This window comes from Dama dama, chromosome 10, assembly GCF_033118175.1.
Source record: "Dama dama isolate Ldn47 chromosome 10, ASM3311817v1, whole genome shotgun sequence".
NCBI lineage: Eukaryota > Metazoa > Chordata > Mammalia > Artiodactyla > Cervidae > Dama > Dama dama.
The window spans coordinates 7,926,764-7,952,226 of NC_083690.1; the positions used below are offsets into that span (position 1 = coordinate 7,926,764).

General features: G+C 42.9%; 2 protein-coding genes across 4 annotated transcripts in view; one reads left to right on the plus strand and one right to left on the minus strand.

Moving 5' to 3' along the window:
* The window catches only part of LOC133064008 (RNA binding protein fox-1 homolog 1), a 436,966-nt gene that overhangs the window by 71,402 nt on the left and 340,101 nt on the right, over positions 1-25,463 (plus strand). The gene's annotated exons all lie outside the window — the stretch shown is intronic.
* On the minus strand, positions 8,911-9,273 carry LOC133064007 (translation machinery-associated protein 7-like). The gene has a single exon (XM_061153949.1). It carries the CDS (start codon positions 9,256-9,258, stop codon positions 9,064-9,066), a length of 195 nt encoding a protein of 64 aa, XP_061009932.1. The 5' UTR covers positions 9,259-9,273; the 3' UTR covers positions 8,911-9,063.

Consider the following 25,463-nt stretch of genomic DNA (forward strand, 5'->3'; position numbering starts at 1 on the left):
TATACCTGAAACTAACTCAACATTGTAAATCAACTATACTCCAGTAAGAATTAAAAATATATGTATATTTTATAACAGATCTGCAATGATCAGAAGGGCTCCAGTGGAATATATATAATATATAAGTAATGTAGTATAATTTTTCCATAAATCTATGTGTATTATCCATCCCAGAGTGATACATATACAATCTCATGATGGACTATGTTTCAAAAACAATGCCATGAATACAAGAGATCTTTTTTCCTCTTTGTAACCATAAACATCTTTGTGAGATATAAATGTCACCAGAAACCAGAGAAACAGATGAAACACTCCACGGGTAATAAATATATGAGGAACCTTGCCAGATATTTTGTAGCAAGGGAAGAATTTAGAGCATATCAAAGAGTGAGAGCCTAAATTGGGACTCACTGTTTTATAGTCTCAACTCAGTGAAGAATCTGCCTGCCAATGCTGGAGACACAAGAGATGTGGGTTTGATCCCTGGGTCAAGAAGATCCCCTGAAGTAGGAAATGGCAACCCACTCCAGTATTCTTGCCTTGAAAATTTCAGGGACAGAGGAACCTGGCTCACTACTGTTAATGGGGTCACAAGGAGTTGGACCCAGCTGAATTACTGAGCATGCACACATAGCTCTGAACCTTAGTTGTTGTATGGGCAGGGGCAGAGAACCTTGCTGATTATTGATGTTGAATTGCTGGATTATAATTCTTTTAGTGCAGCAGTTCTCAACTGGGAGCAATTTTTTTCCCCCCATGGGGGACGTTTAATGATGTCTGGAGAGATTTTGGTTTGTTACAACTTGGGGGATGGCAGTGTCCGTACTGGTGTCTAGTGGGTGAAGACCAGAAACACTGCTATCCTCTCTGCAGTGCACAGAACAACCCTCCATAACAGAAAATGAGAGCACCCAAAATATCAAGTCTGGAGACTGAAAAACTGTTGTAGTGTAAGAGGTGGAAATGCCACACAAACCGACTTACGCAAAGTGATGCCTCTATAGGGAGCACACCAGTCTGTCTCATATGATTATCACCAGAACAGCTGGGGCCATTAGATTCTCCTCCTATGGCGCCTTTCTTTGTGCCAGGCTCATTTCCACAAACCTGCGTCCTGCACATGGTGGAAAATGTGGCTGACATGAGCTGTTCTTGTTTGTTTAGTCACTAAGTCGTGTCTAACTCTTTTGCGACCCTATGGACTGTAGCTTGCCATTCTCCTCTGTCCATGGGATTCTCCAGGCAAAAATACTGGAGTGGATTGCCATGCTCTCCTCCAGAGGATCTTCCAGACCCAGAGATCTAACCCAAGTCTCCTGCACTGGCAGGTGTTTTTCTGTTTTTTGCTTTTTTTTTTTTTTCCCACCACTGAGCCACCTAGGGAGCTCTGCTATTAGCTCCTGAGCCTCTAAGTTTGAACATTAGAGAATGCTTGAGTCTTTTTCCTGGTTCCGCATCGTAAAATTCCAAGGAAGGTTTTGATTGGCCTGACACAGGTCAGGTGCACACCACTGAACCAATCAGCTATGGCCTGAGTGCAGGACTAGGTCATGTGACACAAACATGGCCGCTGACTCTCCACTCAGGTATACTGAGGCCTCTCACAGAGGAAAGGGGATTGTTTTGAGCCAGGCTGCCACCCCTGTTGACAATGTCTGCTTCCATTGTGCATTCCCTGATTGCCAGGACATTTGTAAATCTGACATTGTTTCCTGCCGGCCTGTGTTGGAGGAGAATGTCACTTAGGCATTGCCAGACTGTTGAGCACCTTGGCTGAAAATCACAAAGACATGGGCACCTGAAGAGAAAACAACATTTGTACATGTTTCCAGGGAAGCCAGGCCCTGACATTTATTGTGCAAAAATAATCCAGTGCAACCTTCTGCCTCCAGACTTGTGAATTTATAAACCTTTGGGACATACAATGGTAAAGAATCCAGCTGCCAATGCAGGAGACGTGGGTTCGATCCCTGGATCAGGAAGATCCCCTGGAGAAGGAGACAGCAATCCACTCCAGTGTTCAGGACAGAGGAGTCTGGCAGGCTACAGTACTTGGGGTCGCAAAGAGTTGAACATGACTTGGAGATTAAACAATAACAACATGCCCTTTTTGTTTTTGTTATTTATTTAGTTGCTAAGTCGTGTCCTGATCTTTGTGACCCCATGGACTGTAGCCCACCAGGCTCCTCTGTCCATGGGATTTCCCAGGTAAAAATACTGGGGTGGGTTGCTGTTTCCTACTCCACAGGATCTTCCCGACCCAGGGATGGAAACTGAGTCTCCTGCATTGCCAGGTGGATTCTTTACCATCTGAGCCACGAGGGAAGCTCAAAACAGGACACATAGGCTATTCCATCTCAATCTTAGAATGTTGCTCTTTTCTCTTCCTGGTCCCACCACAGAGGTTGCCTTCCTTGGCCTGTTTGCCTTCCTTGGCTTCGTTGCAGCGTGTTTGAAACTCTGGTCAGTTTCTCAGATGATATTGATAGTTTTTTTTTTTTTCCACTTAGATGAAATTTGTCAAGCCTGCATTGTGCTCAGCCCTATTAAAATGGTGCCAGAGACCCAATTATGGCAGCTACAGAGGCATTCAAGATTAAGCACGGAAAAACACATAAAGGGATTAAAGATAAAAAATCGGATTCTAGTGAAAGTACATTAGGAAACATCAGGCGGGGAAACATGAAAGAATTAGAATATGAAGAACAAAGCCACATAGAGTTTTGTGGATGTCCTCACTTCTTATTCCCCCCCACCCCAATCATTTAATTTCGAGCATGTTTACTCTTAAAAATGAAATTAAATGATGGATTGTACTTTTGTCAGGTGGACATGTTTTTAAAGTCTGGTGTGAAATGAATTGCAGATGGGTTTTTCTGGCTTGATCTTTTTTTCTCCTCCTGGTCTTAGACAATCTGGTGTCGGTGAGTCATGAAATCACTGCTGATGAACTCGTTTATTTTAGTTGATAGAGATGCTCCCGGGTGGGTTAATGTTGGCAGCTACACTCTGGGGAGTGGTCGAGGCCCACCCCACCCTGGTCTCTGGTTTGACTTTTGGCAGAGATGAGGCAGTGCACGCTGGGCTTTTGGGGTTTTCTTTTCGAGATACGAAGTTGTCATTCTGATTGTAGCCATCATCTCGTCAGCCCTGAAAGGGTCTTGCCACGGCAGAAGTACAGAGAGCCAGGTGTAAATAGACATGGTGTTGTCTCTGGTCTGTCTCCCTTCAGTGGATTCTCTGACAAGTTCTTATCCAGATATTTCATTGGCCTACATTTGCTTGCAAAGGAAATGTAGGCTTGGCCAAAACCAAAATGGTTCAGTTTTTCCATAAGATGTTACACAAAAACCGAAATGAATTTTTGAGCCCACCCAATATGTATGCAACCTCATATGAAGACAAGAAGAGATTCCTTTACCTAGAGTGTTGTAAAATATCTTTCCTAGGTTTGTGTAGTAAAGTTGTTGGAAGAGATGGAAATCTACTTGGCTCATGATAGTTTCCAACTCCAGACTCAGATACCCACATAATTCCACATGAAGTATATCAGACAGGACAATGGGAACTGTGAGGAAACGGAAAACTAATATCCTGTCTCATATGTTCCATCGAAAGGAGGTAGCTTCTACTTAACCGGAGTCATTTATTCCCCCCGTGCAGTGCCGTAAGCTCTGTGTTACCAAATTTTCTGATATAGTTCAAAAGAAGCAAAATTAAAACTCTAGATTTTTAGGGCAATATTCATCATGATTTTCAAATGATAGTAACTAATTTGAACATATGTTTTCATAGATACGGGCTTCCCAGATAGTTCAGTGGTGAAGAATCTGCCTGCAGTGCAGGAGACACAGATTCAATCCCTGGGTTGGGAGGATCCCCTGGAGGAGGAAATGACAACCCACTCCAATAATCTTGCCCGGGAAATCTCATGGACAGAGGATCCTGGCAAGCTACAGTCCATGGGGTCACAAAGAGTCCAGCGTGACTGAGAGACCACACAATAGCACTTCACAGATTTATGTATATACACACAACACATGTACATATATATTACACTTAACATGCATATGCATGTTGCACATAACCAAAGATATGTGTGTGTGTTACACATAAATAAATACATCATGAGCCCAAGTGTCACCAATTTTTAATCTTTCTACTCTAGAGAGAAGAAAAGCCACAAGTATTTCCCAATTAGAGGCTTATATTCCATCAGTTTTTTCCCCATTTATCTTGAGAAGATTCATGCTTAAGGATTACCAGCATCATTGATCAAAAGTCTTTTTATACTTAAAAAGGTTTCACGAAGGTCTCAAAACATCATTAATTTCAGTTCCTTTTATTTTAATATGGAACCAGTGTCCTAGCATAGTGTAGGGACTTGATGGTGAGAAAAGGTTCTCTCTTGCATTATCCTCTACAAAGAAGGGGTATCCCAATGATCCCCATTCTTTATTGGAATGAGAAGGGTGGTGAGTTTTTATTCTTTTCAACACAAGATACTGGAGCTAAGGAAGACGTGCCAGGTGATGGTCCCGGCTCAGGCATCACTGACGTGTGCAAGCTTCCATCTCCCATTTAACAGAGCTGCCCTTCTGATCTTATCGGGCTTCCCAGGTGGCTCAGGAGTTAAGAGTCTGCCTGTCAATGCAGGAGATGTGGATTCAATCCCTGGGCTGGGAAAATCCTCTGGAGAAGGAAATGGCAGCCCACTCCAGTATTCTTGCCTGGAGAACCCTGTTGTTGCTTAGCGACTGAACAACAATGACAAACCTGGTGTTATCTGTGAAAGGCCTTTCCTAACATAGGTGAGAAATTGTGAGCATGAAATGACGTGACAGCCTTTGTGAAAATCTGGAGTCGCACCGTCCAGTAGGGAAGCCGCCAGCCATGCGTCAATGTTTCCATTTAAATTAATTAAAATTAAATCAAACTTTAAAAATGCAGGTTCTTAGTCCCATTTGCCACGTTGCAAGTGGTCAGTAGTCACAGGTGGCTCACAACTACAATATTGCCCAGTACAGATGTGGGCCGTGTCCATCATCCCAGCAAGTTCTGTTGGCCTGCACTGATTATAGTGGCAGGTAGAATGTGGTGATGGTGTTAGGAGATCAGCAAGGATCTTACCCTCAGAGAAGTAAGGAAAACAGTGAAAGCAGGACAGACCTGGGTTCAAATCCAGAGCACCAACTGGATGCCAGGCGAGTCATCAAACCTCTCTGAGTCATGATTTCCTCACGGATACACAGAGACCTGTTCATACGTTGTTCATCAGGATTGAGGCAGGGAAAATTGCCAGTGGTGGAGTCAGATCTAGGTTCAAGTTCCAGTTCCTCATGAGGTCATCAGGCTGCTTCATGCTGAGTTTTCTCATCTTTTTAAAATGGGGGTAATGAACTGCATCATGAAATTTTGGGTAAAAATGAGATGAGTCAGTGGATAAGACATGCAGAGCTTTGTCCTTAATGCCTCCACCCCCGATATGCAAACTATAGATATTCCAGGAATCTACACCTCCTCCTTCTCAAAGTTTCAGAAATAAATTTCTACTGGAAGCGTCTCATTAGCCAATGAGCTGGGCTGAGGATATAGTTACTAGGAGAGGCAAGCATAATATGAGTTATAATAGTCTCAAGTCCAGTGACCTTGGTGAAAAGCAAACCTGAAACTACATTCTGATATAAAATGAAACTTAAAAAAACCAATCGAAAACAAAAGAGCAAATGGACTTGGACACAGAGTTAATATCTATGTATCTATTAATAATGATATAAGAGAAGAATTGATATCATCAACTTATAATGGGAAAGAATGTGAAAAAGAATATATAAAATGAATCACTTTGCCGTACACTTGAAACTAACGAAACATTGTACATAACGATGCTTCCATTAAAAAAAAAAAGGAAAAATGAGGGCTTCCCAGATGGCTCAGCGGTAAATAATACAATCCGCCTGCCAGTGCAGGAGACGTGGGTTCAGTCCCTGGGTTGAGATGATGCCCTGGAGGAGGAAGCACTGTTCTTGTCTAGAGAATCCCATGGACAGAGGAGCCTGGCTTGCTATCGTCCGTGGAGTCGCAAAAGAGTTGGATACCATTTAGCAACTAAACAACAAAAATGAGAAAAGTATAATCATTATCAGTTATTAATAGCAATATCATAATACAATACAGCAAGATATATATATGTATATATATATATATGTGTGTATGTATGTATGTATGTATGTAGGGGCGTCCCAGGTGGCTCAGATGGTAAAGTGTCTACCTGCAATGCAGGAGACCTGGGTTCGATCCCTGGGTCAGGAAGATCCCCTGGGGAAGGAAATGGCAACCCCCTCCAGTATTCTTGCCTAATCCTCTTCCTCTTGATAAGGGAAAAATAACACTGGTGGTGGAAATCACAATGAAGGTGGGAGAGAAAGAAAAAGGGATGAGGAAGGAGGTTTTCACAACCCGTGACTGGATGGAGGACCCTGTCCCTTTCAAATTCGTAGTCTGCTGAAACAGCAGAGAGGGTTCCATGCCACCCACGCACTTCGGTCCCCACCTTCAAAGCCAAGCAAATGTTCCCATATCAACAGTGACCATCATGCCCCCTCAGCTCTGGATGGGGGGGTTGCTGACTGGGCCCCGGGGAGGGAGCTCAAAGCCTCCTCCTCGCCTCTCGCAGCTTCCCTGTAACGCGGAGGCCTGAGCCACGGAGGCAGACAGATGGTGTCCCGCAGTTTCTCCCTCCAGCACTTTCATCTCCCCTCTCACTATTAATTCATCTGTTTGGATGGATAGGTTCACGCATGGAACCGAGATGAATAATAATGAGCTTTTTAATAACTCCCTGCATTTGCATTCCTTGTTACTCTTTACATGGTTCTAGCTGATTAAAATGAATCATTTACATAATTAACATATGGTTATAGTGTTGGCTTTAATATGCTGATTATCTCAATACTTTTGTCTGGAGTCAATTGGATTCAAACTGTAACAATTGTTTGAAGTGAGACTAGTTTATTCCTGGGAGGATGGGGGTGGATATTTGCCATGGTGCCCAATGAGCAATAGCAGATTCTCCAAGAAGTTTGTTTTGGTTTCTGTTTGGTGACGGGATTGCAAAATATGTTAATAATCACTGGTGATAATAGCCGCAATGATGATGAGAGCTCCGCTTGATTCTGTCACAAGTGTTTTCTGTCCCGTTGTTTCAAATTCCCGTCACTGCCACGCAAGGTAGAACGTATGATCTCCACTTTCTGGAGATCTCAGAAACTGATGCTCAGAAACTGATCTCAGAAACTGAGGCTCGCAGAAGTTCAGGGGCAAATGCTACTTCTGTCAGAGCCACAGACTCTCTGAGATCTTCTTCATCCTAGAATCTACCCTTTTAAATTACACTAAGCGTGGTTTATCCATCTTGGCACTGTTTCAAAAAAACAAAATATTTGGCTGCATCAGGTCTTACTTGTGTCATGCAGGATCTTTTGTTGGGTCACACGGACTTTATAGTTGCAGTGCTCAGGCTTAGTTGCCCTGCCCCATGTGGGATCGTAGATCCCCACTAGGGATCGAACCTGCGTCCCCAGCACTGCAAGGCAGATTCTTAACCACTGGACCACCAGGGGAGTCACTCAACTTTGGCACTATTGTCATTTTGGCCAGATTGCTATTTGTTGTGGGCTGGGCTGGGCTTTACAGGAACTTTTTAGCAGCATCCCTGGCCTCTGCCCACCAGATGCCGGCAGGAGCTCCGACCCCATTGGTGATGACCAAAATATCTCTGGACAGTGCCAGGTGTCCCCTGGGCCGTAAAGTTGCCCTTGGTTGAGAACTGCTCCTCTAGGTTACCTTTTCGTATATGAGGACAAAATGCTCGTGGGCAAACGTGTTGTGCAGGTTGGTCCTCTGGTGATGAGTAACTTTTGCTGATGTTCAGTTGCCTGGTTGTGTCCGGCTCTTCGAGACCCCATGAGACTGCCTCATGCCAGACTTCTCTGCTCCTCACCATCTCCTGGAGTTTGTCCAAATCCATGTCCATTGCATGGGCTGAGTAATGAGTTGTGTTTAACCAGAATGATGGCACTGTACCCTTATTCGACTCTTGGGAGATAAATCCTGTTGTACGTAAGACGTGAGTCTTTCAGTTGCATAAGGTGTGTTTGCTTTGAGCTACTCTGGTAGGTGTCCTCTTTCTCTCCGTCTCCCTCTCTCCCCTCCCCCACTCGGTCTCCTCTCTGTAACTTCTCTAAAGAGCATCCTTGGTATTTTCAGAGGTGCCGCTTTGCTGAATTCATCGCATGCGCTTTAGGATACCATGTTCTCATTAGCCGACCCTAGGCATGGGTGCCATCAGCTATGATCTGATTATCTTGCTAGCTCACATTGAATCTGAAAGGGAACTTGGGAAAGAGAGACCAGTCTTCCTGTTTAGGTACCGGAGGTTTTGGAAAGTGAGTGCTTTCGGAACATTCATGCATATTGGAGACACATTTTGGCTAATTGCATGACTGTTGTCCACAATTAGTCTGTGGTAGGCATGATTAATTGCAAGGAACACTGACATTTATGCATAAAATGCTTGAGGTCAAAAAGAAATGGAGAGAAATGGTGACTGCATCACTGGTGAGTGGAATACTAATGCACAGTGACCCTAGAAGCAAACCCCCAAAAGGGGAATTTTTGCATTAGCAGGATAGGTATTCTAATGTGACAGATGTCTCTGTAATTTTGACTTGCCTGTATTTTATTCTTTTTGCCTCCAAAAACCTTTAGTTTCATGCAGGTTCTCAGAAGCCTTTCTGATGTTTTAATAAATGCCAAGACCTGTCTTATTCCTCTTCCTCAGCCCTTCTCCTGCCCCCATCACACGCCATCTCTGGAAGCTCATCCTTCACTTCTTTTTTTTTTTTTTTTTTACAAAAGTTTATTCTTAAATGTAAAATAGGTTCCAAGACAACACATCATTCTAGCTATAGGCGGCAACAGATTTCATGGCAGGGAATCCAGGTGTTTAAACAGGAATGGAACTAAGGGTCATCACTGCCTCAGGCGCAAGGGAACAGCTTACTTTTTGCCAGATTTCTTAATTCCACCAGTGGCCAGGGGGCCTTTCCCCGCAGCCTTTGCTTTTAGCTCCTCGAGTTTCTTCTGCTCCTCCTTCTGCTTCTGCTTGAATACCTTATCTTCCTCGTCCATCTCCTTGGCTTGCTTCTTGGGCTGCTTCAGGGGCTTCTTCTTGCCACCTTCGCGGCCCGACATGGCGCCTGCCGCCCCTTCCCATCCTTCACTTCTTTAACTTAACATTTATGTGTTACATGTCTTTCATGGACAATGAAGATGTAAACCCATAGACCACAGTCTCATCAACTAGACCAACCAGGAAACATTTTTTTTTTGTTTTAAGTTAAAGGGCAGCAAGCCCACGATTAATCATTCAGATGGCGCCAACACTAGCAAAGGAAAGTGCAAAATAAAGCTCGTTTCTGGAGTCTCAGTTTTAACTAGAGCTAGTCATTATCAGTGGCTTCTTGTAAATACCCTTTGGGGGTGAGGAAGGACACAGTGTGTGTACCTATGTACATGTGTGATGTGTATGTGCATATGTACAGAGGTGCTTTATTTCCACACAAAAATCAACAGACTGTATATCCTATTTTCCTTTTGCTTTCATTGACTTAAAAACATACCATGGACAGTTTATCATATCACACATACTGGTTTCTATCACTCTTTCAATTGTCCTCCATTGTATGCTTGTAACACATCTCATTTAATCAGTTCACTTAACGAACTCTTCGGTGTTTGTTTTATTCTATTATAGGCACTAATTCCAGGTACACACACTGAGTTATCTGTGTAGACAGAGAGATACAAATAAAACATAGATAGAGGTGCCTTGGTTAATTTTTCCAGGCATGTTCTTTTCATAGCAGTGTGATTGCTGGGTCAAAAGGTGGTATCTAGAACTTACTTTCCAATGGTGTGACTCAAAACTTAACAACTACTATAGATAATGGTAGGCTTCCCAGGTGGCTCAGTGGTAAAAAATCCACCTGCCAGTGCAGGAGACTCGGGTTCAATCCCTGAGTCAGAAAGATCCCCTGGAGAAGGAAATGACAACCCACTCCAATATTCTTGCCTGGGAAATCCCATGGACAGAGGAGCCTGGCGGGGCTATAGTCCATGGGGTCACAAAGGGTCGGACATGACTGAATAAACAACGGCAACATATGTAGTGGTGCCTAGATCCCATCACTTTCTCACCATTGATACAGACATCTTGTTTTAAGATACAAGGAAAGAAAGAAAAGAAGGGCGTCTACTGAGCATCCACTGTGCAGAGATGTACTTGTCCTTGCCTTGACCTCTGACTGTGTGCTGGGTTCTCTGCAGGGTTGAAGGCCCTGAAGTTCACAGGAGGACAGGTAACCACCGTGGGCTCTGAGTCCCATAATACAAAGAGTATCCAGGTGTGGGCTGACTCCTAGGGACCCAGTGTTTCCTCTCCTTAGGAGACAGCCCCTGAGTCTGCGTCAGAGATCTGATATGTGCCTTATAATACCATTTTGCTTGAAATGTGCCTCTTTATCTGTTTTGTGGGTTTGCTTCCTGAGTTGGAAGATCCCCTGGAGAAAAGCCTGGCAACCCACTCCAGTATTCTTGCCTGGAGAATCCCATGGACAGAGGAGCCTGGTGGGCTACAGTCCATAAGGTTGCAGAGTTGGACACGACTGAAGTGACTTAGCACACATGCATGGTCCGGTTAGAGTGTCAGTTCCTTGAGGGCAGGAGCTATACAAGAAGGAGAATTTGCATCTTGCGTCAACCCTGATTGATTAGTAGTGGCTGCTTGGAACTTTGTTTGGCGAAGAAGTCTGACTCAGGAAGGAGGTGGTTCGTAATCGACTGGTGATGTCTGCTGTGGACACGGAGCAGTGGAAGGGCAACCTGTGAATTCGATGTCCTTTCCCCACTGTTCTATAATAAATGAGAGTTATGTATTAGGGTTATTTGGGGTTTATAGAAAACTTATATACCAACATACGAAAACAACTTTGAGGAAAGGGGGAAGAAAGAGAGGAAGGGAAGAAGGAAGAGGGAAAAGAGAGAGAGAACAGAAAGATCTCAAAAATATGAAGACTATCCCAATTCTAAGTTTATCTCTGTTTTACCTTTTCTATATTTTTGAAATTTACTATGGGGAGCATTACGTTTAAAATGAAGGGGGAAAAGACCCCTGTAAATGTTGTTAGGATAAAATAAAGATGGTCTTAAAGCAGAGCTACAAGGTAAAATTAAAATGCACAGAGATCCTGGGATGGGAGATGGAAGGCGCGTCTGCATTGTTCTGGATTTTCTTGGTATTGTGGGACCAGCGAGCAGTGGGCATTCTCTCCTTGCAGGATGGATGGTGTTAATCTCCAGTCCCTTTGTAATAAATGCCGGGCCGTGAGCAGGAGATGGCCAAAAGAGAGTGCCCAGGCAAGCTGTATTCTTTAATAAGGTTCCCAGCTAGTCTATAACTGTCAAGGAGTGATGGAGGAAGCCGGCCGTCCACTTTCCTGCTTGGAATGAGAAACGGGGTCCAACCTGCGAAGCTTGCAGGAGCCGGGCTCTTCGCTCTGATCCGGGAGACGCTGGGAGGCCCCCTGCTTTGGGGCCTTGATCCATTCTCAGAGCACCCTGTGCTAAGGAAATGGACATTGTAAAGAGCCTCAGTTTCCTGTGAAAATCAAGTTCAGGTAAATTCTGAATCCACTCAACTCCTGTCTTGTCACTTAGGCGCCCGGTACCAGCCCTTTGCGATGAGACTATATCACTTCTGAAGCTTAGCAGATGGGAATTGTCATAAATGATATTTTAGTCACAGATATGAGCCATAAAACTTGAAAGATAAAGTATCTTTCTGAGACACACATGGAGAGGCAGATATAGACCCAGACATGGCGTGAGATTTTTCTGCCGCTCTAATGGAGTGGGGAGAAGGGCCACTACCGAGCACTTTATTGTAGCATTGGGGTTTGCCTGGGATCGGGGGTGGAGGAAATGGCTCGGAGCGTGGGTTTGCAGGCACAGGTAGAGCTGGGTTTCAATACCCGCTTAAACATTTACCACCCTATGAAGTCAAATTGCTTTATCTTTTTTTCAGAACCTCTGTAAAATCCCTCTGTAAAAGGGGAATTGATGGCATCTCCTTCATTAGGTGCTTCTAGGAATTAATTTGGAACAGCATTTGGCACAAAAGAGATGACCATCAAATATTTCTGTTTGTCTTCCATACAGTTCCCCTCAATGGAAGCATTGCTTATTCCTGTCTGTGTTGGATTATTTTGCTGATCTGAATAATTCATGAGGGTTTGGGTTCTGAGATATGGCGCAACTGTAGCCAACAGCCTCTAGCCTTAAGCTAATATGTATATTAATGCTTTTCACCCATGGAATATACCTGGCTCTTACCCACCCTAATCCCACCTCCATGTGATTGCTATAACACTAACCTGACGGGAAGATGAGTTTGCATGGGACAAAGAGGCGATTGTTATGCCCAAACTAAAATTTTTTTAAAATGATAACAAAAACCCTGGGAATCTTCTAGAAATACCTACAAATTCCCTCTTTCATCTCCAATATGTACTCAGTCCTCTTCTTGTACTCCCAGCAATGTTTTAATGTCTTTGTTTGTACAGTATCAAATATCCTGGAGATCTATGCAGTTGTCACCATAAAGTTTTGCTCATCTCATCTCAAGCAGTTGGGTATTTTGAAATAGCAGAATAGCATTCTTTCCATTCCATCCAAAATGCGTCTCCCTCTGTAACTTGCCAAGACTTGCACTTGAAGGCCTTAGCATTCAGGTATCTAAATATGGTGTAGTTAATTGAAATTAGGCTTCCTTGGTGGCTCAGATGGTAAAGAATCTGTCTGCAATGTAAGAGACCTGGGTTCAATCCCTGGGTCAGGAAGATCCCCTGGAGAAGGAAATCACAACCCACTCCAGTATTCTTGCCTGGAGAATTTCATGGAGAAAGGAGCCTGGCAGACTACAGTTCAGAAGGTCGCACAGAGTTGGACGTGACTGTAGAACTATCACTTTAATTGAAATTAACATGTACAACACAGCTATTGGTGGAAGGAAGTGTAAAGGTAATCTCAAGTTATGCCATGTCTTCTTTGTAGAGTCGATGGGTATGTGTATGTGTTCCAGGAGAAGGAATGCTTTGGTTTCAACCATGTTTCAGGCATCCTGCCAGACCTTTTGCATATATTATCCTATTTAATCATTTCAATAACCTTGGGAGATTAATATCATCATCCATACTCTTAAGATAAAGACACTGAAACTCAGAAATAAAAATTGCTTCTATGGCCAAATTGCCAACTATTGAATCATTGAGTCAGTGTTCAAGCCAGCACTTTTTCATTCCAAAATGTGGAGCCTTGGCCTAATCCATTGCCGATGGTGTCAATCTCAGGATGCAGTGGGTCTAATATATTTTTAGCTCTGGTGATTAAAGCAATGTCTCCTTCAGTTCAGTTCAGTTCAGTCGCTAAGTCATGTCCGACTCTTTGCGACCCCACGAATCTCAGCGCGCCTCAGCCTCCCTGTCCATCACCAAATCCCAGAGTTTACTCATATTCATGTCCATTGAGTTGGTGATGCTATCCAGCCATCTCATCCTCTGTTGTCCCCTTCTCCTCCTGCCCCCAATCCCTCCCAGCATCAGGGTCTTTTCCAATGAGTCAACTCTGCATGAGGTGGCCAAAGTATTGGAGTTTCAGCTTCAGCATCAGTCCTTCCAATGAATGCCCAGGACTGATCTCCTTCAGGATGGACTGGTTGGATCTCCTTGCAGTCCAAGGGACTCTCAAGAGTCTTCTCCAACACCACAGCTCAAAAGCATCAATTTTTCGGCGCTCAGCTTTCTTCACAGTCCAACTCTCACATCCATACATGACCACTGGAAAAACCATGCTTTACTCTCTGAGCCACCAGGGAAGCCCCATTAATGTCTCCTTAGGGTAGATTAAAACAGAGGATCCAGGAACCCCATCTTGCTGATAAGAGTACAAAGATGTCTTCAGTAGCCCTCAAAAGTTTACCCCATAAAAAGGACTTGCTTCGGGCTCCACGGTTACAGGAGTTTTCTTTAGAGTAGGGTATGAAATGTTCTTGGCTTCCCTGGTGACTCAGTGGTAAAGAATCCGCCTGTCAATACAGGAGACACAGGTTCGATCCCTGGATCGAGAAGATCCCCTGGAGAAGGAAATGGCAATCCACTCCACTGTTCTTGCCTGGGAAATCCCATGGACAGAGGAGCCCGGTGGGCTACAGTCCATGGGGTTGCAAAAGAGTGAGACACAACTGAGTGACAAAACCACACCAACAGCATCGTGAAGTGTGCTGATCCATTCTTACTTGCGTTCACAAAAGGTGTTGATACCCTGCTGGATCCCCCGTTCCTTCCAAAGGTAGAGAGATGCCTCGATAAACAGTGATGGAAAACCATTCTGGGTTAAAATTCTATATTGCTTGTTGGTCTAGTTTGTCCTGAGAGCATCTTACCTACGAGGACAGGAAGTGACACGTAAAATGAATGGTTTCTCTCCCTATCCTTCTTTTACTTCATATTCTGTCCACTTATACTTTTTTAAAAAAAAATTTTGGCCACGTGGCACCTTAGTTCCCTGACCAGGGATCAAACCTGTGTCCCCTGCATTGCAAGGCAGATTCGTAACCATTGGACTACCAGGGAAGTCCAGTCTACCCATGCTTTTATGAATTATTTCAAACCCACTTATTAACTATGACACTGGCAACAATATTATTATTATCTAATACCATGTTGGGCAAATATTCTCTGATATAGGTAACTTCGCAAAGAGAAGATCTTGGGCTAAAAAATGTCTTGGCTAAAAACAAAGTGAAGAGTCAGCATTCGATAGGTGGGGCCAAGACCTAGAGGTATGAAGGAGCAAACTATTCATCCCATAACCCAGAGACCCCATGCTAGACTCAGACATGAAGCTTGGTTTTATGTTTTTTGTTGTTGTCAAAAAGTGCATTGCAAAATCTGGGGTGTTTCTAAAGCATTTTCTAAAATAATATGCGGTCATACAAATAGTAAGCAAGCAATCTTTTTGGAATATATATGTGTATAAAAGCTTGCAGCCTTCTCTAAGTTGTCAAGAAATACACCAAGTTGGGACTTCCCTGGTGGTCCAGTGGTTAAGATACCAAGCTTCCACTGTAGGGATGTGGGTTTCATCCCTGGTCTGGGAACTAAGATCCCGCATGCCATGTGGCATGGCCACAAAAAGGGAAATCAACAATGTCTGTATAATTATATTGAAGTAAAATTAGTTATAGTAAAAAGAAGAAATCCAGCCAGTTGTTGTGGTAAAACAGAGACCGATTTAGACGAAATTTCGATAAACAGGGCATCATGTTGGTGCTGACTTCCCGGCTCTTACTGCTTATTTATGATATTAGCAACTCAGCTTCATTAAAATTCCTTGAATGTGTTCTATGGGCAATCATTTTATTTCAAATCATTACTATATGGCTCAACCCAGCTTCCCTTTCGAGGTGATCCAGGATTCTCACCCCCATTTTACAGATGAGTCAGGGAGATAAGAACAGGTTAAGTGATCGCTGCCTGAGGTCCAGCGTGCGGAGAGAAAGATTAGGAATTGGTGAGCGTTCACCGAGGTCCTGTGTCTGTGATAAGTCCCGAAATTCAAATTTTCCACCCTCAGAATTTTCTGGGTTAGACCTCTGGCTGACTACCACGGGACGTCATGTTATGTAATTAATTACAACTATAATTATCTTGGTTTCTGGGTCATTTAAAGATCATCAGTGCATTTTGTTTTCACGGTTCTTGCAGCAAAGGAAGTTTTGTTTCTGAAGTACCAGTATAATTAATCCAGTTTTTTTTTACTCTTAAATAACAGAAAAGTTCAAACATCAGTTTAAAGATGGAGTTCATCTTTGTTGGTGTGCCTTGCCTTTCAGAAGGGCGTGTGGAGACTTCCGAATCATTCAAAGTAGCTGTCATCTTTCTGGGAACATAAAACTTCCTGACTAGGGTTTGAGCTTCTTTGAGGGGCAGGGGCAGGTACAAAGAGTCCCCAGCACGTAATACCTGTGTCCACGCTACAGACATAGGTAGTATTCTTTAGATCCCTGACATCATGCAATTGCTTGCAAAACCAGTGATGTCCATGCGTGCTCAATTGCTTCAGTCATGTCTGATTCTTTGCCACCCCATGGATTGTAGCCCATCAGGCTCCTCTGTCCATGGAATTTTGCAGGCAAGAGTGATGTCCATAGGACCATATAAAGGCTTCTACAGAAGTGATGGAAGGTACAAAATATTTAAAGTTATTTTGCAAATCGAAACCACAATAATGTGTTATCTCACACCGATCAGAATGGCCATATCATGAAAAAATCTACAAACAATAAATGCTGGGGAGGGTGTGGAGAAGAGGGAACCCTCACGCCCCCTTGGTGGGAGTGTGAATTGATACGGCCACTATGGAGAACAGTATGGAGTTTCCTTAAAAAACTAAAAATAGAAGTACCATATGACCCAGCAATCCCACTTCTGGGCATATATCCAGAGTAAACCATAATTCAAAAGGACACATGTACCCCAGTATTCATTACAGGACTGTTTACAACAGCCAGGACATGGAAGCAACCTAAATGTCCAATAAGTAACTTCCAAATTCCACTTTTATTTTTTTAATGAAGATAATATGATACTCAAGGAATTATCTTTTTTTATACTAGCTGAAATGTTAAAAAATTCTTTCCTGGATTTGTTCTGCTCCACGCATGGAGAACTCCTCTATATAAGTGCTCTTGTATGTGTCCGTGACCTTCAGTGGATTCTGGGGGAAATGATATCACACAAGTGAGGTGGTGCTTTGCATTTTAGGGCTAAACCCATCAGCAGATGTCTCATTTACAGGAACCAGGCCTGTTTACATTCTGTGCTTGTCACTGGAGGTGACACGCAGGGGAGAGTTCCTGGAGAATCATTTCATCACTAAGATATATTGAGGATGACAGCAGTGATTGCAAATCAGTCATTTTGGGGAAAAGACTATAGTCACAGCCTAAGAAGGAGATGAACCCCTTTGCTCTGGGATCCATTTTGCAGAGTAGGAAAAAGTGTTTTAGGGCTGTCTGTGGTGTGGTTAGTAGAACTTTAGAGCACTCAGCTATATGAAAGGCAATGCATTCATGGATCTGTATATTTACTCATTTGTTCCAGGCATATTTATTGAGACTCTTTCTGTTCTCTGGGAACTGTGTCAGGGGAATTCAGTGGTGAATGAGAAATCCAAGTTTCCTGCTCCCATGGAACTTACATTTTCTGGTGGAGGAGGAGAGAGAAAAGGGGCAGAGAGTGACAAGATCAGCCCAGAGAAATACTACTAGGTGGTAACAGATCAGCTAGAGGACTCGTCTAAGAAGGTGACATTTCAGCTGAGACGTGAATGTCACGAGGGAACAAGCCCAGGTGAACATGGAGAGGAAGAACACTGCAGACACAGGAAAAAGAACACGCGAAGACCCTAAATGTGGAACTTGACATGTCTGAAGAAGAGGAAAGAAGCTCAGGGTGGGGTGGGGGGGCAGAGAATTGGGATCTGAGGGAAGTGGTAGAAAAGAGCAGTTGAGACATAGATATGCCAGATCCAGAAGAGCGTTGTTGGTAAGATAAGAAGAGTGAACTTTCTGCTAAGAGAGTAGGACGTTGTTGAGTCATGAGATAAGGGTTGACGAGTGGGCATAAAACATCTCTGGGGCTGGGGCGACGAGGAGAATGTACCGGAGGTGAGGAGGTTCCATCAATCAGGTTCTAAGGTTTAGGCGACGGGGACGTGGGTTGGCCGGCCATATCTTGAAGACCCAAGTTCTCCGGAGAGTCCTTGACAAGGGAGAGGTTGACAGTCACGTCTGAGTCCAGATGGATTCCTGAAGCTGCTGCTTGTCAAGCTTTCTAAGCTGGCTGGTACTTGTGTAACATTTCTCTCTTGGGTAATTTTCCAACTGGATGTGGAATTTTACCAAGACGGTGGCCATTCCAGCCTGGGGATGTGTTTAATCTCAGAGTTGTCTGTCTTCACTTGCCTGAAGAATGCTCGGTAGAAGTTCGGCTCTGACTTCATGGTGCTCTAGCCTTTTTATCTTTCAAATTGTTCCTCTCCTCCCAACACCCAGTCATTTTCTGATAAGCTCTTGCTGCTTCTCTCAGTGGCCAGTTCTTACAGTGGCCCATGGACACCGGTGATGTGTGAATTGCTAATTCAGCCTCATTCCTGGCCAATCTTCTTGGGGGGCATGAAAGACCCTTCCAAAGCAGTGATGTGGTGTGTGGTCACATGGCAGTAGCGGTGGGCTTCTGTGGGTTCACGTCATCCTAAGAGATAAGAGAGGAACAGGCTCTGGAAAAAGCCCACCACGAATATTTAGACTCAGACTGCGAACTATTTACTTTGTAAGCCTGGTGGCCTCATCGGTGAAACGGAAATAGGAACCATACTTATCACTTGGAAGTGTAGCATCAGGTGTGTTCCCGGCACATCACAAGCATTGGGAAAGTGGTAGTAATGTTTTGGTAATAGTAGAAGCAGGAGTAAATTCTCCAAGGTTGTTATTGTTTAGTTGCTCAGTCGTGTCCAGCTCTTTGTGACCCCAGGGACTATACCATGCCAGGCTTCCCTGTCCTTCACTATCTCCCAGAGTTTGCTCAAACTCAAGTCCATTGAGTTGGTGATGCCATTTAGCCATCTCATCCTCTGTCGCCCCCTTCTCCTCCTGCCCTCAATCTTTCCTGGCATCAGGGTCTTTTCCTGAGCCGGCTGTCCACATCTTTGTGTTTGGAAGAGAGATGGCTGAGACTGAGTGAGGTGTATCTTTCCTGTTTAATGATAGAACTAAAGAGCTTCAGTAAACAACTGTGGCTTGCCTCTTCCTACCCCAAATTTTTCTTATTCTTAGATTGTTTTTAAATAATAAAGATAATGCGTCATGGTGCAAGAAAAAAAACTCAGGAAATGGTCTAATTGAAGAGAATAATGCACAAAAGAATACTCTGGAGCAATGGAAATGAATGGGAGACACACATAACAAGAAGAGTGGCTCTAGCCAACGTGACCCTGAGTGAATAATGCATTCTAACAAAAATAATTTAATCAGAAATTTAGTGTGCCGTAGTTTCAGTGCTCTTTGCAAACATATGTGGTAAACACATATGGTAAACATATACAGATGAGAAAGAAAACCTGGGATACAGAATATTGATTGCCTATAGCGATTACCGATATATATACACTCAAGGAGGCTTTCAGATGCGGAATTCAGTGGCCCTAAAATGTTCTGTTTTCTAAGCTGGGTAGCATTTACATGGATGTTTCTGTTTTCTACATACCTTTTGGAATGTCTGAACTATATTGTACTTTGCTTTTAAAGTAACATATGCTCTGAGTTAAACACATACATACATATTGCATTTATAGCATAGACTTGTATAAAGTAAAAATAAGTGTCTCTCTTTTCCCTTCCCTCTTAGCCTCTCTCCCTTCCACCCTCCATCATTTAATGATTGGCAGTGTATCTTTCCAAATATTTTCCATGCACATTCAAAAGCACGTGTTGAGAAAGATACACACTTAATATAATAAACTGTGACTTTCTGTCACCACTTAAAAATAGTAAGTAAATTTTCAGTGTCAGTACATATAAATTATCTACCTCAGTCTACTAACACCTGCCTAGTAATCATAAGTCCATGTACTGTAATTTGTTTAAATAGTCCTCCTCATTGATAGACATGTGTATTAAAAAAACAAAAACAAAAACAAACACTCTTTACAAACCCTGGGCTGTTTTCAAATAGAGTCAAATATGGTGGCTTCAGTTCACTCCCCAATGAGTGACAATGGGTTGTCAAATGGAGGACAAACACCCAGATATTCTGGTTTTCATCTGAGTGTTTAGCTATAGTGTGACAGAAATTCATTTTCTGGGAGAAAAAATAAAAAATATTAATAACCCCTAAAAATGTCCAATAAGAATTTTTAGATTTAGGGGTAGTGTGGGGTCTCCTCCCTCTCATCTTTCAGGATGTGGGTGCTTTTCAGGAATCACACGCTCTGTAAATGTTATCCCTAAAGGGTGCAGGGGACAAGAGAGAAGGAACAGTGTTTTGAATGAGGGGGTGTGAATTTCCACACTTGCCAGTCTTATTTGCTTGAAACACTTTCCAGGTATTTTCTCTGTTTGACTGTTTAACATGTAGGTCCTAGTTCATGGACACTTTGAGCATGTCATCAAACAAGCTCTGTGTTTTGGCTTCGCATCAAATTGAGTCGTTATGGCAACCTGACCTTCTCCCACCTCACAGTCTTTATAGGGGATTCCCATGTCAAGGCTCCCTTGAAGGCACTGAGGTCACTTCCCTTGAACTCAAATGCAAGTGGAAGGCAGTCTTTCCGGTTCCGACTTCCTGTTTCCTCCCCTGCCCCCTTGCTTTTCCATCTTTATTATTGCTTTATTGTGCAAGTAATGCATGTAACTTGTGAGAAAAGTTGTAAAATAGAAGAAGCAATTAGGAAAAAAAATCAATATTTGAAATAAAAAGTCTTTGAACTCCCTTAAAAGTAATTCCTACTCTCCTTTCTAAAATTTCTGACTCTTTTTTTCAACAAACAGACGTCCTTGTAAAACACATAGTTATCAAGATGGGTCCATGCTATGCACTTGTAACTTTTGCTTTAGCTATAAATTGATACATAAAAACCTATTCTATTTCATTAAACTTTTTTTTTTTTAATAGATAATTTTAACAGCTTCACAGCATTGTATGGCATGAATGAATCATTAAATAGAGGATGGGGATTTTGGTGTCAACCTCCAATTTTTCTCACTGTTATTCATTATTCAAAGGTTGCTTCTATTGAATACTGTTATTTTAAAACTTCTGTGCTATTGAGTAAATTTTTCTTCTCTTCACTGGAAAAACGCAAGTGTCACACAATGCAGATTTGAGAGTTGCAAATTATGGACAGTGGACACATTTTCCCACCAATGACGTGGACAGTTAGCTAGTGACTTGACTGTTCACAGCAGTCCTTTTCCATCTTGGCAGTACTGACTTTGGAATGCATAATTCTCTTGGATAACTGTCCTGTGTTTTGTTGGGTATTCAGCAGCATCTGTGTGGGCCCTCACCCACTAGATGCCCCGAGCATGCCCTGATCCATTGTGACACCCCAAAATGTCTTTTGTTGTTACTCTTCGGTTGCTAAGTCATGTCTGACTCTTTGCAACCCCATGAACTGCAGCATGCCAGGCTTCCCCATCCCTCAGTATCTCCCGGCATTTGTTCAAACTCATGTCCGTTGAGCCATCCAGCCATCTCATCCTCTATCGCCCCCTTCTCCTCCTTCCCTCAATCTTTCTCAGTATCAGGGTCTTTCCCAATGAGTCAGCTCTTCACATCAGGTGACCAAAGTATTGGAGCTTCAGCATCAGCCTCAGTCCTTCCAATGAATATTCAGGGTTGATTTCCTTTAGGATGGACTGATTTGATCTCCTTGCTGTCCAAGGGACTCTCAAGAGTCTTCTCCAGCACCACAAAATGTCTTTAGACTTTGCTAAATATTATTTATGGAGGGGATACTCCCTACCCCCACTTTGAGAACCATTGCTTTCAAGTGGTGGGGTTCTTGAGTTGTCTGAAGGGTGACTGTCTCTTGGAGCCTGTATAAATCAATTGCAAGTTGGCCCTGGATTAGCGCCTAAAATAAAATTCAACCTATTCTGAGAAAACAATATATCTGAGTAGGGACTAATTACCTCTTTTTTATTTCAAGTGACAAAAGCCAATATATCACACTTAGCCACTATGAAGACTCCATTTCAGTAAACTAATTAAACTAATCCTATCTCAACTCATTATTCTCAGTTCCACTAAATATTTTAACACTCAAGATTTATTTCATTCCATAAATTATATCATACTTAAAGCTCTGCACAGCCCTCAAGAGTTTATTTTGGACTTTTTAAATGAGACTCAAAGCTTTATCTAGAATGTATATTTTTCATAATCTCTCCTAGCTAATCATTCACCTTAATTGTGACTAATTATTAAAAATGATATATTACTTTAATTAAACGAAAGTGCTCTTCTTCTTGTTAGCCCTTATTAAACGCTGAGAATGTTACTATGATCACACAGCACAGGAAACGGCATAACTCGTGGAATTGATTCTATTTTCTTGCTGCAAGCTGACAGAGATGCACATTTCAGGAGCCTGATTAATGCACAAGATGGCCAGAAAAGTGTTTTTCATAGTTAGAAGGAATTAAAGCCCGTGTCCATCCCAGATTCGTTTTCTAACAGAGGATCGCCGCATAATTAAAACGTTAATACACATCCTGCTATTCGTACTTAGGTTCCAAAGCCAGCATACATTAAATAGAAATTTAGCCTGAGTGCTTCCTGGAGAAGCCAAGAGGAATGATGCTTAAGTATCACTTCAGAGTAAATTGCTCCCCACTTATAGACGTGTAATGCAATTAAATCGAGGAGCTGTAAGCTGCCGAAATCGAGTAAGTTTAGTTTAGATATTTGTCTTTAGACATCTCTCTTTAGACATCTCCATGCTGAAGAGAAAAGAACGGACATCCAGCCAAAGAGCTGTTCATTAGAGTTGACATATGGTAAGCAAGGCCAGAAAACGCCTAAGGAATAGAGAATTCTCTTTGGCATCGAAAGAAAAAAAAAGGCAGCATTCAAGATGATCTCAGTATAACCGTCGTTAGGAAATGTTTCCTCTGATTCTCACAGGGGTTCCTGGTCCAGTGTCTTGTTTTATGCCTAGTTCAAGAACTGAAAATTGTTAGCTTAAAAAAAAAAGCAATAATACTAAATGCATTTTATAAGATGATATAACTGTTCTGCTTATGGCAGAATCAGGTTCCTCAGGGGTAAAAAAAAAAAAAAAATGCTGATGGCAAATATATAAGTGACATCATTTTGAGTATTTGGGGTCATAGACCCTTGACATTGAAATCATCTTTAGAATGATCTGGGTTTTATGCTAGCCAGGGCCAAAGTGCCAACTGAATTAATGCCCTTATCATTCATCTTTGGAGCTTCCAGCGAGCATCAGTAAATGCTTTCCCTGACACATTGGCCTCATTCCTCCCCATTCTCCATATTGAAAACCATTTTGTATAATATTTGAGCTCTGAGGGTGTGACACCTTCAGGAGAAAGAAATTTAGCAGTGACACATTAATCTGGAATTACACTCAGTTTCCATCATGCACATTAAACTCTTATTCAAGAGATACTCAGATGCAAGCAAGAATTTACAAAGCATGTTATAATCAAGTGAAGGAAGCATCAGTTCATGCAGTGAAAATAAATATATACAAATAATATATATATAAAATTATATATATATATATAATATATATATATATATATAAAGCAAGAAAAATGAAGCAGTCACTTGGATATTCCTGATAGAAACTTTGACATCCCAAAACAAGGGGAAAATATGGCTCAGGTTCATTACTCTACCTGTGTATTCGGATGATTGCAAACACACGGCTGTTCTGTTATTTTTGGTTCTCGGATTTAGACCTGGAGCGGAACGTGAAGAGCTGAGTCGTTTGCAGTGGGTTTTGATGTCAAACATAACTGAGTCTGAACACCAGCTCCGCCACGCCCTGGCTGTAGAACCTGGGGCAGTGTCATTTACCTGTCTTCTCCTTATCCTGTGGGAAAATAAATGAGACGGGGGTGAACTACTTTGCAAGTCGTGCCACGTCTAGAATTAGTGAAGAAAGTAAGACCATCACTGCCTAGGCTTAGATGTGAAACAAGTGGAGACTGATTGGTCAGAATGATTTTCTCTTTCACTCAGCAAATTTCTGCTGAACACCCACTCTGCTGAGCCACGGGGGGCTTGGTGCTGAATAGAACCAAGAGAGTGCCGTTCTTATGGAGCTTACCTTCTCCTTGAGAGGATAAGTAAAATAAGAAAATGGTTCACGATAGATGCTGGTCAGGTCATTCAAATAGAGATTGGTGAATGTTTAAGGAAGGTTCTTATGAAGATGTGAAATTTAAGTTGAGCTGTTAATGACAAATCATGCCAACATGGACAGGAAGAGCGTTCCAGGCAAACGTTCTCAGAAAGGAGGAACTTGCAACGTGTGAAGGATGAAAAGACCCCCAGAAGGGCTTCCCTGATGGCTCAGAATCCACCTGCCAATGCAGGAGACTAGGTTCGATCCCTGATCCTTGAAGATCCCATATGTCATGGAGCATCTAAGCCCATGAGCCACAACTACTGAAGCCCAAGTGCCTAGAGCTGATGCTCTGCAACAAGACAAGCCACTGCATTGAGAAGCCTGCTCGCTGCAACTAGAGAATAGTCATCACAGCAATAGAGATCCCGTACGTAATATTATAAATTATTATTTATACTAATAAATAAATTATCTTTTTTTAAAAAAGAGACCCCCATAAAATGGGAGCATGGTTCAGCAGCACAGCGAGCTCTGAGAAATGGACAAAAGTCAGAGCGTATAGAACTTTGTAGACCAGGGTGAGGGGTCTGTGACACTTCTATGGCAACATGCAAATTTCCTTCACAAAGGTGACTGCTCTGTGGAACACTGACCACCAAGGGCCCAGGGCAGGAAGCTAGGACATCAGCTTGAAGTGACCTGGGAGCTTGGGCCGAGGGAGAGGTTGGCTTGGACTGTGGTGGTCAGGCATTGGAAGGTGTAGAAGGAAAAGGGGTGGGGCTTTGGAAACTGATTTGAAATGAGAGGAAGTGAAGAAAGATGACTCTGGGTGCTGAGGCTGAAGCCTGGAGCTGGTGGTGTCAGCGACACAGAAATTGCACATTGAAGACTCGGGGCAGAGCTGGAATCACTGCTCAGAAGTTCCAGGAGAAATTGTGAAGGCAGTGATTATCAACTGAGATGAAAGGTGGACTGTATGGGGGTCATCTCAGGCATTGGAACTGGATGGATTTCATCCTAGAGAGGAATAAAGCAGTTAGAAGAGACCTCAGTCAGTAGGTCTGTTGTGTGGCATATTTTTGTGTCAGACTTTGAGTTTTTCGTTCTTGCCTCTCCCCCAAGAAGGCATTAGGAGAGTTCTTGGTACTCTGCAGAATTGCACATGTGAACCAGACATCTCTCCATCAAATCCACCAGTGTTCTTGCCAAGAGAGACTTGAGGGATGCTGTCTATTTTTAAAGGTCAGAGAGGATACCTGACTTGTCCAAAGTCACAGAGTGAGTTAGAATGGGGTGGAGCCAGGACAGGGTCCTCTCACTGACTGCCTTTGTGTAGGGTAAGGGGGACCTGGGCTGGCTCTCTGTGGGTCAGAGGGAGCCCAACTCCGCCCCTCTTT